Source organism: Hippopotamus amphibius, chromosome 4 (assembly GCF_030028045.1).
Source record: "Hippopotamus amphibius kiboko isolate mHipAmp2 chromosome 4, mHipAmp2.hap2, whole genome shotgun sequence".
NCBI lineage: Eukaryota > Metazoa > Chordata > Mammalia > Artiodactyla > Hippopotamidae > Hippopotamus > Hippopotamus amphibius.
Genome location: NC_080189.1, coordinates 162632346 through 162646841, shown reverse-complemented (window position 1 = coordinate 162646841; position 14496 = coordinate 162632346). Strand labels below are relative to the sequence as shown.

The following is a 14496-nucleotide window of genomic DNA, read 5'->3' as shown; positions in this document are numbered from 1 at the left end:
TTTTTCAGTGAAAATAGTCTTCAAGAATGATGGCAAAATAAAGATATTTTCAGGCAATCAAAAACAGATTTTATCACCTACAGATAACTAACTTTTTAGGTAGAATCAAAGTGATCCCAGATGAAAAGAAAATTGCAGTGTAATTTCCCTCATTAACATAGATGCAAAAAGTCATTAGCAAAAGATTAGTAGACTGAATCCAGCAATATATGACCAAGTTGGGTTTTTCCAGGAATGCAAAGTTATTTTAACATTAAAAAAAAGTTAGCTGTATAATCACCATTTTAATACAATAGAGGATAAAAATTACAAGTTTAATAGAAGCAAAAAAAAGTGGTGAAATTCAGCCTCCACTTATGATTCAAAACTCTTAGCAAACTGGAAATAAAAAGCAACTTTCTTAATTGGATAAAGCATATTTACAAAAAAACCCTACAAGCAGCATCAAACTTAATGGGGAAATATATATGCAAAAACTTTATGCAGAAGATTATGACATTATTATTGAGAGAATTAAAGAATAAGTAAATGGAGAAGGCTCTACCATATTCTTAGTTTGGAAGACTCAGTACTGTAAAGGTGTCAGTTCTCGCCAAGTTGATTTATAGATAAAGTGCAATCTCAATACAAATCCTAGAAGGGTTTTGGTGGGCCTTTTGGGTGGAATTTGACAAGCTGGTTCTAAAATATATATAGCAATGAAAGGCCATAAATACCAAAGACACTCAAGTAAGAACAAGATGGGAAGATTTGTTCTATCAGGTATCAAGACTTTTAAAACAATTTTTATTGAAATATAGTTGATTCACAATCAAGGCTTATTTTAAGGCTTTTTCAGAATAGCCCAATAGGCCTTAGGAATAGTATAAAAGCCTAGAAACAAAGTCTTTGATTTGCAACAGAGATTGCACTATAGAGTAGTGGGGCAAGAATGGTAAATATTGCTGGCAAAATTGAATATCCTAAGAGAAAGAAGGAAAAGAAAGAAACAAAACAAAACTTGATTCTTATCTCACATACCATAAACACAAAAAATCAGCTCTAGCTGGATTGCAGATCAAAACATGAAAAGAAATACCATAAGTTCCTAGATGATAATAAGGGAGAATATTTTCTTGATCTCAGTGTAGGGAAAGGCATCTGAAACAGGACACACAAAGACTAATAAGGGAAAAGACTGATAAATTTTGACTACATTAAAATTAAGAACTTTGGTTCATCAAAGGACACCATTAAAAGAGTGAAAAGGTAAATCACGGAGTGGAAGCAGATATTTATAACATATAAATGACAAAAATTTGCATCCGGAACTTGTATAAATAATAAAATGACAATCTGGTACTCAGCTTCTGGCTTGGAGGAGGCCAAGGTGCAACTTTCTTTGGTTGTCCCTAACTCAGGTTCATCTGACACCAACTGCCTGGACCCCACAGTCTCTTGTTTCTTTTTGCTTGAATGCATTATTTTCTGTCTCTGACAGTTGTCTTCTCTGCTTTCTCATCTGCTTTTTCATGGCCTGTGAAGGCTTCTCCCAAAAGATGGGCTCAGTCCCTGACCTGACTGAGGCTCCTCACAGTCTGTTTTGGTCTCTGGTACCAGCCCCAGACTGGGGGCAGGAGAATTGGACACTTTGGGGCAGATGTTCATCCAAAACCTATAGCCAGCATAGTGTTCCTTGGTCACAGGACTGCCCTGTCAAGGCTGTGGAGAGCCAAAGTTCTTAAGAAAGGGTTGTAGACATCTCCAATGTAACATCGTTCTCTATAACAGTGAAAGATTTGAAACAATGTCTAGCTCTAACAATTGAGGTTTAGGGGTTTGTTAAAGAAATTATGGTAGAGCCTATGGGATAATATGCAGCCATTTAAAATTATTTTTTTAGTCCCATTTTTACTGACCCTGAAAAATTTTCATGAATAATGTTCAATAACATTAGATACATGTCCTTTTAGAAATATGTGTTGAATAGAATTTGTATATAAATATTTATATAATATATACACATATAAATATTATATATACATTTATATTTGTACTGAGCCCTAGAATGAGTAGAAACTGTGAAACATTAATGGAATAATTAATGAAAAGCTGTATTCATACCTGAGCTAATAGGTATTATAGTCCAACTAATCAACTCATGGTACAGTGTTGTCCAATATTGTAACATGAGTTGTCTCCATGCCCCACCCAAAGTTGATTGCTGGGGATGAGGGGAGAATATATAAAAATATAGAAGTATATACATATACAGTTATGTACATATGTAATACATACATATACACGTGTATGTACATGTATAAATATATTTCTGAAAGAATGTGCACCAAAATGTTAACAGTGGGTTTTTTTTTTGCTAATGGGATAATTTGGTTGTTTTATTTCTTGTCTGTATTTCCTGATTTTTCTACACTGAATAATGGATTATTTGTATATTAAAGTCTGGAAGGATAAATGCAAAATGTTTTCTTATCTGTATTTAATTTATTCTACAATGAGCATAGCATGTATTTGTGTCATTTTAAAAACCTACTTTAAAATAAATAATACGGATATATAAAATCCTGCATTTAAGTTAAAAAGTCAGTTATTTTCCAAAAATCTGTTTCAAAAATAGAGCAAAGGAGAGACTGAGCTTGGAATAAATTTATTTTTATAAGCCCTTGGAGATCTCAATTGACTTATTTAGGCCAACAGGGTAAGTTTGCAGTTAAAAAAGTCTACTGCCCAGTTAATGTATTACGTCAGAAAATACTGTGTCCTTATTAAGAGATGATTGTCTCCGTGTACTCTGCATGGTTTAGAACACATCTGAAAAAGTTGTCCACTTTAGCTCTTTACTCAGAATGGAACAAAGAGGTGATGCAAAGCACTAGAGATGGTGGGCCTGGGAAGGAGCTTGCAGGAAATATGATAGCTGGCTGTAAATATGTGAAAGGATATTGTGGGGAGTAATGATCAAAGAGCAGAATTTACTAGAAAGCAAATTTTACTTAGGTCAACATAGGGAAGAACTTTCTGTTCTCATTATCTCTCGGTGGAAAGGGCCTCTTCACAGACTGGGGGATCCTGGGGAACATTTGACTTTTGTCTTAGACCCAGTTCCATTGTTGAGAGGTGTAAAGAAAACCTCAGTCCTCCTGTGTTTCTCCTTTACTCTCTCACATGACCACACTCAAAACAAACACTTTTTTTTTTTTCCAGTATTTATTTATTTGGTTGTGCCGGGTCTTAGTTGCGGATTGTGGGCTCCTTAGTTGTGACATGCAAACTCTTAGTTTTCGGGTCTAGTTCCCTGACCAGGGATCAAACCTGGGTCCCCTGCATTGGGAGCACAGAGCCTTGACCACTGGACCACCAAGGAAGTCCCACTCACAACACTTCTGACACCAGATGTGTGGAGTTTTCCCCCACACTAAGCAATTCTGCAACATCAGGGTGTCCTACAATGTAACTCAATTCTAAACACTATCTACCTGGACATAGTGTCACATCCCACTGGTTAGGATTCAGTCCTGCAAGACTGACTCCACCCCACTTCAGAGACTTGACTACAAGTTGGACGTTCCCACGACCTCCTCCCACTAGGATTTGATTATTTGCTAGAACAGCTCAGAGAACTCAAGGAAACACTTATGTTTACCAGTTTATTAAAAGATATGGTGAAGGTTACAGATGAACAGTCAGATACAGAGGGCGAGGTCTGGGAGGGTCCCAAGCGAAGGAGCTTCTGTCCCTGTGGAGTTGAGGTGGGTCACCCTTCTGGTATAGAGACGTGTTCACCGAACTGGCAGCTCTCCAAACCCGGTACTTTTGGGATTTTTATGAAGGCTTCATCCTGTAGGTGTGATCAATCGTTAACTCCATTTCCAGCTCCTCTCCCCTGTCTGGAGAACGGGTGGTGGGGTTGAAAATCCCAAGCTTCTAATCATGGCTTGGTCTTTCTCATTACCAGCCCCCATCCAGGAGCCCGAGTCACCTCATTAGAGCAAGAGACGTTGTTATCACCCAGGAAATTCCATGGGATTAAGAAACTCTGTGTCAGGAACCAAAGTCAAAGACCAAATATTAGAACAAAAGGCATTCCTAGTGCTCTGATCACTTAGGGAACTATAAAGGTTTTAGTTCTGTGCCAGGAACTGGGGACAGACACTGATATATGTATTTTCTATTTTCTCACAAGAGGAAAATCAGGTGGCATAAGCTCTAAGGTCTTTCTACCTATGAGAGTGTGAGTTGACAAAAAGAAAAATAGATCCTATTCACATACAAAAAAAAAAAAAAATGACACTAAAGTTGAATCACAAATATTTGCCTCTCATTTATACTTTTATGTTGCTACCAAACTCTGAAATTTTCAGTGTTTGAGGTTTACATCAATAAGTTGTATTTTATATTTGAGAAGTGAACTTTGGGCTTCAGTCTCTTGCTGAAGGAGTTTCACCAGGGGTTATCTAAACACACTGAACCATATGCTTTTCTGAGTGCTCACAGAAAGGCTAGATGAATACACCATAAAACTTAGTAGCACCTAATGGTTAAGAGCACAATTGCCTGGGTTTGCATCCTGTTTCTGTGCCTCAGTTTCCTTACCTGCCAAATGGCAGTGATAATAGCAGTCATAGACTTGTTGTGAGCCTGGAAACCTAGTCTTTGTTTTGCATTTCACCTGTATATTCCCTGAGGATGCCCAGCAGTTATTCAGTAAGTCATTGGTGAATGAGTGATAAATGAATGAAATCACAAAAATCCCTTACCTGACCCTGGGTATAGTGCTGTGAGCTGATGCAATGTAGGGGTGGCACTCTCTACTTTGGCGCTGAATTCCAGTTTATTTCATTCTACATTCTATTCTGTCCTCTGTGTTCTGCCTGATTTAACCATTTGCTTTCTGTGAAATGTGATCCTTGAATTAGGATGAATTCTGTGGGGACTTATTTTGGAAAATGACTTATTCTTTTTCTGAGTGGGTTATAATGGTCTGAGTGTACTGGGCCTCCCAGCGTGTAAAGTTTGTGCCTAGAATATTTTTAGAAAGAGAAAGTTGGTTGAAACTGCCAGATTTTTTAAAAAGATACAAGGTAATGATGATTGTGTTCCTTCTTGGGTATTGAATTTTTCTTCCCATGATTTTCTAGAGAATGAAGATCTAGAGAACACCAAGGTCACCTCTCTAGCGGCTTCTGCCTCTGATCCAGAACCCCATTCCTCACCCTACAGGTAGGGACAGCAACTACTTTGGATATAATGCTTCTCGGGGTTTTATCTTCTGAGATAGTAATTGATAAAAGAAGTAAAGTTTAAGGGGGAAGACAAGTTGAAGTGAAGAGTATGGAGTGTTTTGTCATTAATCAATCAATCCTTAAGTGTGTTTAGGGGCAATGTCAGGTCTATTTCAGGTTATAAAATTTTCTTTTACTCTCACAGAATAAAACTGTAACAAATAGTGTAGTGTCTTCATTTATCTCCTCTTGAAGACCAGGTTCAAATGTTAAAACATTAGAAATGGGTCCCAGGTGGACTTTCAACAGAATGTGTATTTGGTTTTTACCCATAAAACGCACACACACACAAACACGGTGTTGGAGGCAGTTTTTTATTATGTAATTTTCAGATTAAACCATAATGATGACCTTCAGGTTGTCATTCTTTTTTTTTTTTTTTAATATTTATTTATGTATTTGATTGCGCTGGGTTGTAGGTGCAGCAGGTGGGTTTCTTAGTTGTGGCATGCGAATTCTTAGTTGTGGCGTGCCTGTGGGATCTAGTTCCCTGACCAGGGATTGAACCTGGGCCCCCTGTATTGGGAGCTCAGAGTCTTATCCACTGTGCTACCAGGGAAGTCCCCAAGTTGTCTTTTTTTTTTTTTTTAAGCTCTTTATTGGAGTATAATTGCTTTACACTGCTGTGCCAGTTTCTGCTGTACAGCTAAGTGAGTCAGCTGTATTTATACATATATCCCCATATCCAAGTAGTCATTCTTAATTTCCCTCTCCATCCATCTCATCCACTTGTCGTCATTGATATCAGAGTATATAGCAGAAAGGGAATAGTAGTACTGAGCCCCAGAGTAAGTGGAAGCCATGAAACATTAATGGAATAATTAATGAAAAAATGTGTTCTGGAGAACCCTGAGCTAGTGGCTATTATAGTCCAACTGATCAGCTCATGGTTACAATATTGCCCAGTAGAACCTGTGGTCTCCATGCCCCACCCAAAGTTAATGGTTGAAGGTGGGGGAATGTCAAGATTTTTTTTTTTGACCATGCCACACGTCATGCAGGATTTAGTTCCCTGACCAGGGATTGAAACTGTGCCCCTTGCAGTGGAAACACGGAGTCTTAACCACTGGACCACCAGGGAAGTCCCAAGATATTTTTAAAATGTTATTTCTTAAGTAGAAATTTTTTCTTCTTACCTTTGTATATGAAATAAAACTTTTTCCCCTGCAATTCAGACAATGAAAGATAATAATGATTAATATAATTATAGTACAGTTGGTGATAATAATATAATAGCTGCCCTTTATTAAATGTCTCTCTGTAATAGTGACAATAAAATTGTTACTTTTTGTCAGATATTTGTTTTCTCAGTACTGTACTAGGTGTTAAAATGTACTATCTCATTTAATCCTCATAACAAACCAAATGAAATAAGTTTTTTTTTTTAAGATGAGGAAAATGAAACAGTGAATTTAACAATTTACCCAAGTTCACACAGCTTTAGTTTTGTTTACTTCTGAAGCTTATTTCTCATAAGTAGCAATAGAAGGGTTTTGAGTTCTGTGCTTAGAGCTACTAGGTTATTACATGTAAGGATCCTTTTAGAAGATGTAGCCTCCTCAAGGCATTGATTATTTGAGATAATTCATGTTCTCATCAAATCCCCTGAGGAGAATGTCCTTCTGTCCTTCTGTTTTCCTGCCACCACACTCTTTCTGCACATGTTGATTTGTTGTTTTGTTTTGTTTTGTGGCCGTGCCCCACGGTGGGCAGGATCTTAGTTCCCCAACCAGTGATCGAACCCCTGCCTTCTGCAGTGGAAGTGCAGTCTTAACCACTGGACTGCCAGGGAAGTCCCTGCACATGTTGATTTGAAGGATCCTTGGGGGATGGCTTTTGGTACAGAACTGATTTTTCTCTCCTAATTACATTTTTTGAGTGAAGAATATAGAATATTCTTAGAAAAAAAGGAGATAAAAACTTCAAGTTTTGTTTCTAAAATCTGATGTGTGAAGAAAAAAAAAAAACAGCAAAAGCATGACGCCTGAAGTCTGGTATTTATGTGTTGCATATTTTAGAAATGGAAACAGCACGACTCCATGTTGTGTAGTGAGGCCGGCCGGCTGGCCAGGCTCTCCCTCCCTCTGGGATGGCCTCCCTGCTCCGGGTTAGCATTAACCAGAAGGCTCACAGTGCGAGTTTCTCCTTCACAGGGCTTATCATGGGCATCAATGTATCTTTCCCCAAATACCCTTCACTGATTCTTCAGAGCATAAAATGCTAACGTGAATATTAAATTTATGTAGCTGTTGCCTGTCCTATTTAAAATATTTTTTGAATAAGCAAAACCATACTTGTGCAAAGTCGCATGCACAAAGGCAAAGAAGAGACTGCATTTTAGATGCCATTTCAGTAAGGTCAGGCCGATGGTCCAATTAACTGTTGTGTTCTCACATTCCGAATAGTCCTCTTTTGTTCCCAAACAAAAGTTAACTTATTCATTTATTCATTCAGCAGATATTTGTTGAGAGCCTGCAGTTACCTGGCAGTGTTCTAGGCACTGAAGTTACCACAAATGAATAGACAATCCAAGTCCTTGTCTCATGCAGGGGGAGGCAGATGGAAAAAAAGTATACATTGTATTTCATAGAATCTAAGTTGTCTTTAACTGTAAGATGTACTGTGAATTTATATACCACTAAGAAAGGAAAGAATGCCCAAGATAAGCTAATAAGAGACCTCCCACATGGAACTGGGACCCCAAAAGCCTGTACCTTCAGTGAAAAAAGAAATGAGGAAAGAGATGGCTCCACACAGAAAAGGACCACAGGGCAACTTGAATGTCTCAACGTTGGCACTGTGTGAGAGGAGGAAAAAAATCCCTCCCCTAAAAAATGCCTCTCCTAAAGTCACTCTGCCAGTGTGGTCTAAATAAAACTCTTAAACAGAACTTAATTCAAGTCGCCTCAGTTGGAGGCATTCCTGAGCCCTGGTAGAAGTAAATGCAAATCCCCTGGGGAAGGATTCCATGTCACTCCAGGCCCACGGCAGTTTTAAGATACCACCAGTTTTTAGGACGTCCTGTATTTCAGTTGCATTAAAATCTGAAAACAAATATGCATCTTGCATTCAACAAAATGTGGTATATAATATGTCACACAGTCTTAAGTTCAGTGAAGAAAAATGAAGCAGAGTAAGGGTGTAAAGAGTGATGGGCCAAGAGGCGAAGCCTCTCCAAAAGTGATGGCTGAACAGAAGCCTGAAGGAAGAAAGGGAAGGAGGGAGAGAGGGAGGAAGGAAGGAAGAAAAGGAAAGGGGGGGGGGCGGGGTGAGAGGAAAGAAGGCAGGCAAGCAGCCCTGAGTAACTGGGGGAAAAGTATTCTAGGCTAAGGCCATAGCAGGCCCCAGATCCTCAAGTTGGGGAGTGCTTGAGGTGTTTGAGGACTTTCAGAGGTTCAGAGACCATTGTGACTGGAGTGGACGAGGCAAGGCAGGAGGAGGTCATTTTGCAAAGGGCCTTAGGGTTCCATGCGGCAGGCTTGGCTGTGGATACTGTGCATCTAGAGAGAGTGAGACCCAGTCCCTGCCAGCGAGCTCACCTCCTAATAGAGGAGGAAGTGGATAATAAATAGTGTCAGGGAACCAAATGGACTGTAATTTCTGGGTTTAAGAGAATAAAATAGGCTCACAGCCTAGACCAATTTACAGTTTACACAGAATAATCAACCACAGCTCTGATTTTCATCGTAACTGCCTCCTGTTTGTTCTGAGGTAAATTGGAGTGACTTAGATATTCCAAAAGATGGCTCTGTTTTATCTGAATAAGAGGTAATTTATAAACTAGGAGTGATCTTTCTTGTTTATGTTAAAAGAGAGAGAGAGAGAGAGAGAAAGAGAAAGGGAGGGAGGGAGGGAGGGAGGGAGGAAGGAAGGAAGGAAGGAAGGAAGGAAGGAAGGAAACTAATGAACTCCAAAATAAGCCCTTTGCTTCCCCATGCAGTTTGCAGTGCTGTTTCCCAGTCATTTGCTCAGCCTTTCTGAGGAAATGGACCATACCCTAAAGCAGCAGTTCTCAAAACTTTACGCTCTTAAAATTATTGAGGACCTCATAGAATTTTTGTTTATGCAAATTATACCTATCAGTATTTACTATACTAGAAATTAAAACTAGAAAATTAAAAAATAGTTATTTGTTAATTTAAAATAATAAGGAACTCATTACATGTTAATAAAAATAACATCTTTAATGAAAAACAACTGTTTTCTAAAGAAAAAATAATTTAATGAGAAGAGGGACATTGTAAATCTCTTTAATGCCTGACTTAAAAAAGACAGATTCTCAGATCTGCTCCTGCATTCATTCTTTTGTGATATCATATGTCATGTAGTCTCTGGAAAATTCCACTGTAAACTCTTGAGAAGATGAAAATGAAAAAAAAAAACAAATAATATTTTAGAATTATTACGAAAAGATTTTGACTTCACAGACTCCCGTAAAAGAGTCTTAAGTTCGCCAGAGGTCCCTGGACCATACATGGATAACTGCTTCTCTAAAGACTCCACACCACATTTTGTTGGCAACAGATTTCTAAGAGGTCTGGGGTATTGTGCTACAACCTGGCACTTAACTCACTTTCTAGTCTCCCTGAAGCCAAAAGAAATGGAAGAGAGCATAAATTATTCCCTTGCTTCTTTAAAATCAACTATTGGAATAGTTGTATTTTAAGTCATTGGGATAGTAGATTAATGTGCTTAAAAAAGGGAAAAAAAGTGGTTGCCTTTTTTTATTACCCAGTGAACTGGGTGTGCTGTGGATATCAGCGATAGGGTGTGAATGGAAAGCCTGAACTGCTCCTGGGATAATAGCAGAGAGGTCTGCCTTGCTAATCAGTCTGTACTTCTTTTGTTTTGTGATCAGTTTCTGGCTTAGGCGAGGCCCCCTCCCTTTGCTTCTAACAGCAGCTTTATGTGTAGAACAGAACTGGGATTCTAACTCTTCTTTTGCTGAAATTCTGTGCGGAGCAAATGGCATGGGTCCCAGAGTGAGGAATAAAACCAGACCTGCAGTCCATCTCAGACGACTGAGGTGTGTGTTTACCATGGTTCTCGGAGCCTGGGACGTGGTGCTGTCAGTTCTGGGCCCTCACATGCTATCACCGCTTCACTGTGGGCCATTTCAGCCCTGGGCAGCGGTCAGCTGAAATGATGGTGGATCTAAATGCCAGAGGAAAGCAGGGGTTGGGGGTGCGCTTTGGAGGGAGTTTTTCTTTCTGAGTTTCTCTAGGACCATTGTGCCTTTGAAAAGAGACCTTGAGGGGAATTCCCTGGCTGTCCAGTGGTCAGGACTCCGTGCTGTCACTACCAAGGGCCCAGGTTCAGTCCCTGGTTGGGGAACTAAGATCCCACAAGTTGCGTGGCACAGCCAGGAAAAAAAAAAAAGAGTACTTGAATTGACATGCTCTCTTCCTCTGGGAGGCCACAGATGGTATCTCCAGTGAGGGACGATGCCTCGGAAGATCAGCAGAAGGCAGCCAGTGCCGTGGAGGCTGAGGCCTCGGTGGAACAGGAACTGCTGCCTGCAGACCAGGCCCAGGTCCTCAGCAAGGTAGGGAGCACATTCTTACTCTCTCTCTGAAAAGCACAAGCTTGTGGCACCAGAATTTAGGTGTGTTTGGATGCGTCTGGGTGGATTGGCGTTAGAAAGCACTGTCAGCTCACGTTGAATTATTTGGGGAATGATCATGTATATCCTCCCCAGGGCCCACCACTGTACTAGCACCCAGTAAGCATCTATTCAAAAAAGGAAGTGTTATAGTGAATGTTCACATGTTGTCTAAAATCCTCTTGATATGAGGAAACTTTAATCATTGGATTATGTGTTAGTCTCTGTTTTCTTCTGGAAGAGCTACTCAGTATTTATGGTAAAGATTCCTTAGAAGTGGTACCAATGGGAGTGGTCTCCCTGCCATGGAGGGGTAGGTTGTTTGTATCATTATTAACATATCTATTAGAATAACAAATGGTGTCGGTGTCAGTAAAGACAATGCCAAGCATTATAATTACATTTGTATAATGCTTTATGGTTTACAAAGCATTTTTATCCACAATATTTCATTTGCTCCTGAGAACAACCCTGTGAGATAGGTACCATTATGTCCCCATTTGAAAGATGAGGAAACTGAGGCTAAGAGCTGTTAGTGACTTTGCTAAGTCTATGCAGCTAATAAGTTGCTAACTAGATCTTTTGTTTAACCTTCTGGAAAAGGAAGGACTCATTCAAGCAAATTAGTCAAAGTCTGATTTACCTTATTTAACAGTGTAGATGAGAGCTGAAGGACTTACCCTCCAAGACAGATACTGTGAGAAAGTAGTCTGGGAGGATTACAGCACTCATTTATTTATTCATTCATTCATTCATTTATTGCAAATATAATTCTGATTCCTTGACTGGACTGCTGTCTCACTCATGTGCCCTTCTGTGTTGGCAGTGGGTGCACATTTCTTCTTGAGGTGCCTGCCAACTGCTTGGAGAAGGAGCAGGAAATTAAGGCAGAATAGCATGAAGTAGGGCAGTGGAGATGGTAATCTGAGTGGTTTGCAGTGAAAGCTCCTATGGAGAGACCGCAGGTTCCTGCCACGGCTCAGTGAGTGCCGTGAGTATCCAGTGACACTTGCACCCTTCCATGCAAGTTAGATGTTTGGCAGCAAATACGCTGTTTAAATGCAAATCCTGGAGCTGGTCTGAGATGAGATTGCAATTATTTATAGAACATTGTTAGTGGATGAGACAACCTACAGGGTGAGACATCCAAGGTATGCCATGGGTGAGACAGAGAGGGACAGAGGCAGCCAGAGAGTAGGAGCCAGATTCTTTCTCTGCATTACTTTGGTGAACTGATCAACAGTGATCTGGAAGTAACCTTTGGATGGAAATTGTAGCAGGAGGATGTGTGGCTGAGTGAAGGTTGAGCTAAAGCCCAAATGTAAGAGCTGTTCTGAGAGGAGCCGCAGGGACACGGGGAGGGACCACGTAGGCATGACACAGAAATGCTGCCGACGGAAACGCCAGTAGCAAATTTTGATCATTTTCATGGGCAAGGATTTTGTGAAGAGGCTGAAGTGGGAAAGTTGCAAAAAGCGGGAGAGAACAAGAAAGAAGCTTTAAACTAGGGAACATGTTGATGGCATTAAAAAAAAAGTTGGTAGAATTTATTAGCAACCTGTAGGTGGAGGGGAGAGATGGAATGCTGACCAGCACCTAGACTGCGAGTTGGGAGAGTGGAGGTAATAGGGCAGGGGGAGGCGGCCTCCAGTTGGAAAGAGGCTAATTGGAATCTACCTATAAATATGTCCTGTAACCAGCATTCTCTTGTGCAGATGCCCAAGTACCACGGTCCACAAAGGTCTGGGGACATCGTTATGATCCAGTCTGAACACACAGGAGCTATAGATATTCTTTCAGCTGATTTGGAATCTGCAGACCTTCTGGGGGACCACAGGAGAGGTGAGACCTTTGGGGGTATGGAAGGTGTTTTTTTGTTGTTGTTGTTCCCAATGGGTACTTAAAGAAAGGCAGGCAGGCAGACAGATGGAAGGAAAGAAAGAAAGGAAGGAGAAAGCATAAGATTATATTACAAAAGGAGGAAAAACAACTCGTGTCTGAATATAGCATTTGGATAGAGTACCAGGTATATATATGGTAAAACTTAAAAGAGGCCTATTTCTTAAGCTGAGCAGCTGACCCACCTCAAGGCAACGCTCTCTCCTTCCTTGTGAAAAGAAGTCAGGGCAGCCAGTAGGAAGAATGTTTTTGACTATGACCACCTGCCAGGTGTGGCAGCATGTCCTCCGGGTTTCTTTCTCAGTAGTAATCTGCCTGTCCTTTCAGTCTCCCCACCTCTGATGGCTCCTCCGTGCATCTGGACCTTTGCCAAGATGAAGGAATTCAAAAGCAAGCTGGGCAAAGAGAAGAACAGCCGACTGGTGGTGAAGCGGGGTGAAGTGGTTACCATCCGGGTACCTACCCATCCAGAGGGGAAGCGTGTCTGCTGGGAGTTTGCGACCGATGACTATGACATTGGCTTTGGAGTTTACTTTGACTGGACCCCTGTAACCAGCACTGACATAACGGTGCAAGTCAGTGATTCCAGTGAGGATGAAGATGAAGATGAGGATGAAGAGGAGGAGATTGAAGGTAAATTTAATTGTAACATAATTTGAAGTTTCCTTTTCTAGCTCAACCTAATTTCTAGCGGTCATTTCCTGTGTTGTACTGGTCCTCCTCTTCCTGAGAATGCAGGTTAAGAATCTCTTTCAGCTTTGCAAGCTAAGTTGAATGATGCAGGCCAAAGTCAGGCCCTCAAAATTCTGGTAGGGTGGCATTGATGCCTTAGTGGAAAGCTTCTTTTCTTTTTAATCAGTACCTAGCTGTGTCTCCCAAGATCTCCTTGGGGACAGGGATGGGTTCGGGGTAGGGAAAGGGGTGGGTCCATGCTGCTGTATATATGGGCAGTGTTTTTCAGATCATATATATAAATCTGAGATTATTTTATATTTCTCTCTTAGTTGTGGGATATTTACATTTATTCTTGGTCTCGAATCAAACTGAGTGATTACAGTTTGCTAAATGTGCCCATTCTCTTCTCCCTCCAAACTGTCACAGCTGGCTGACTACTGTTTACTTCTTTCCTTTGTGCCCAGAGCAGTTTTAAAAATAGTCTCTCTGCTCCCTTACAGTTGTTACTTGCAGCACCTACTCACCATAGCCCTGAGGCTGCTTTTATTTAGTTATTTATTTTTTGTAATCTAAGAGTAGGTTCTAAGCATTAGCCTTATTCCTTGATTTTCCCATATAATCTTACAGTCATTCCCTTAACTCGCTTCTTCATGGAAACACAAGTTTGCAGGGAAATCTGCAGGTATTCAGGAAGGAGGAGAACCTCAGATCTTATTTGCTGCTCTTCAGGAGACCAGTAGGAGTTCAGGGTCACTCCATATAGCACGTTTACCTGCATTTCCTACCTCCTTTAGCTAGTTCTTTTACCTGTTGGATGAAAGGATGTCAGAATTTTCCTTTCTAAGTACCTTTTTCTCCCCCTTGGAAATTTCCAGGTACTCCTGGAGCTAGGAAGGCTTTGTAAGGCTAAATCATTGTTTCTCAGTGCAGATACTATTGGCATTTGGGGTGAGACACTTCTTTGTTGAGAGGTACTTATCCTGATATTTAGCACTCCTAGACCCTTAGGCACTAAATGCCAATGTCACCCGTTTGTCA

General features: G+C 40.5%; 1 protein-coding gene across 2 annotated transcripts in view; it reads left to right on the top strand.

Annotated features, from left to right (window-relative positions):
- The window catches only part of TMED8 (transmembrane p24 trafficking protein family member 8), a 33262-nt gene that overhangs the window by 10816 nt on the left and 7950 nt on the right, over positions 1-14496 (top strand). The window contains exons 2-5 of one of the 2 annotated variants that reach the window (XM_057732352.1): positions 5139-5220; positions 10698-10827; positions 12600-12726; positions 13111-13416. In XM_057732352.1, coding sequence (XP_057588335.1) covers positions 5139-5220; positions 10698-10827; positions 12600-12726; positions 13111-13416 — 645 coding nt within the window. The remainder of the gene's footprint in view (positions 1-5138; positions 5221-10697; positions 10828-12599; positions 12727-13110; positions 13417-14496) is intronic. The other variant, XM_057732353.1, reaches the window with a different exon arrangement.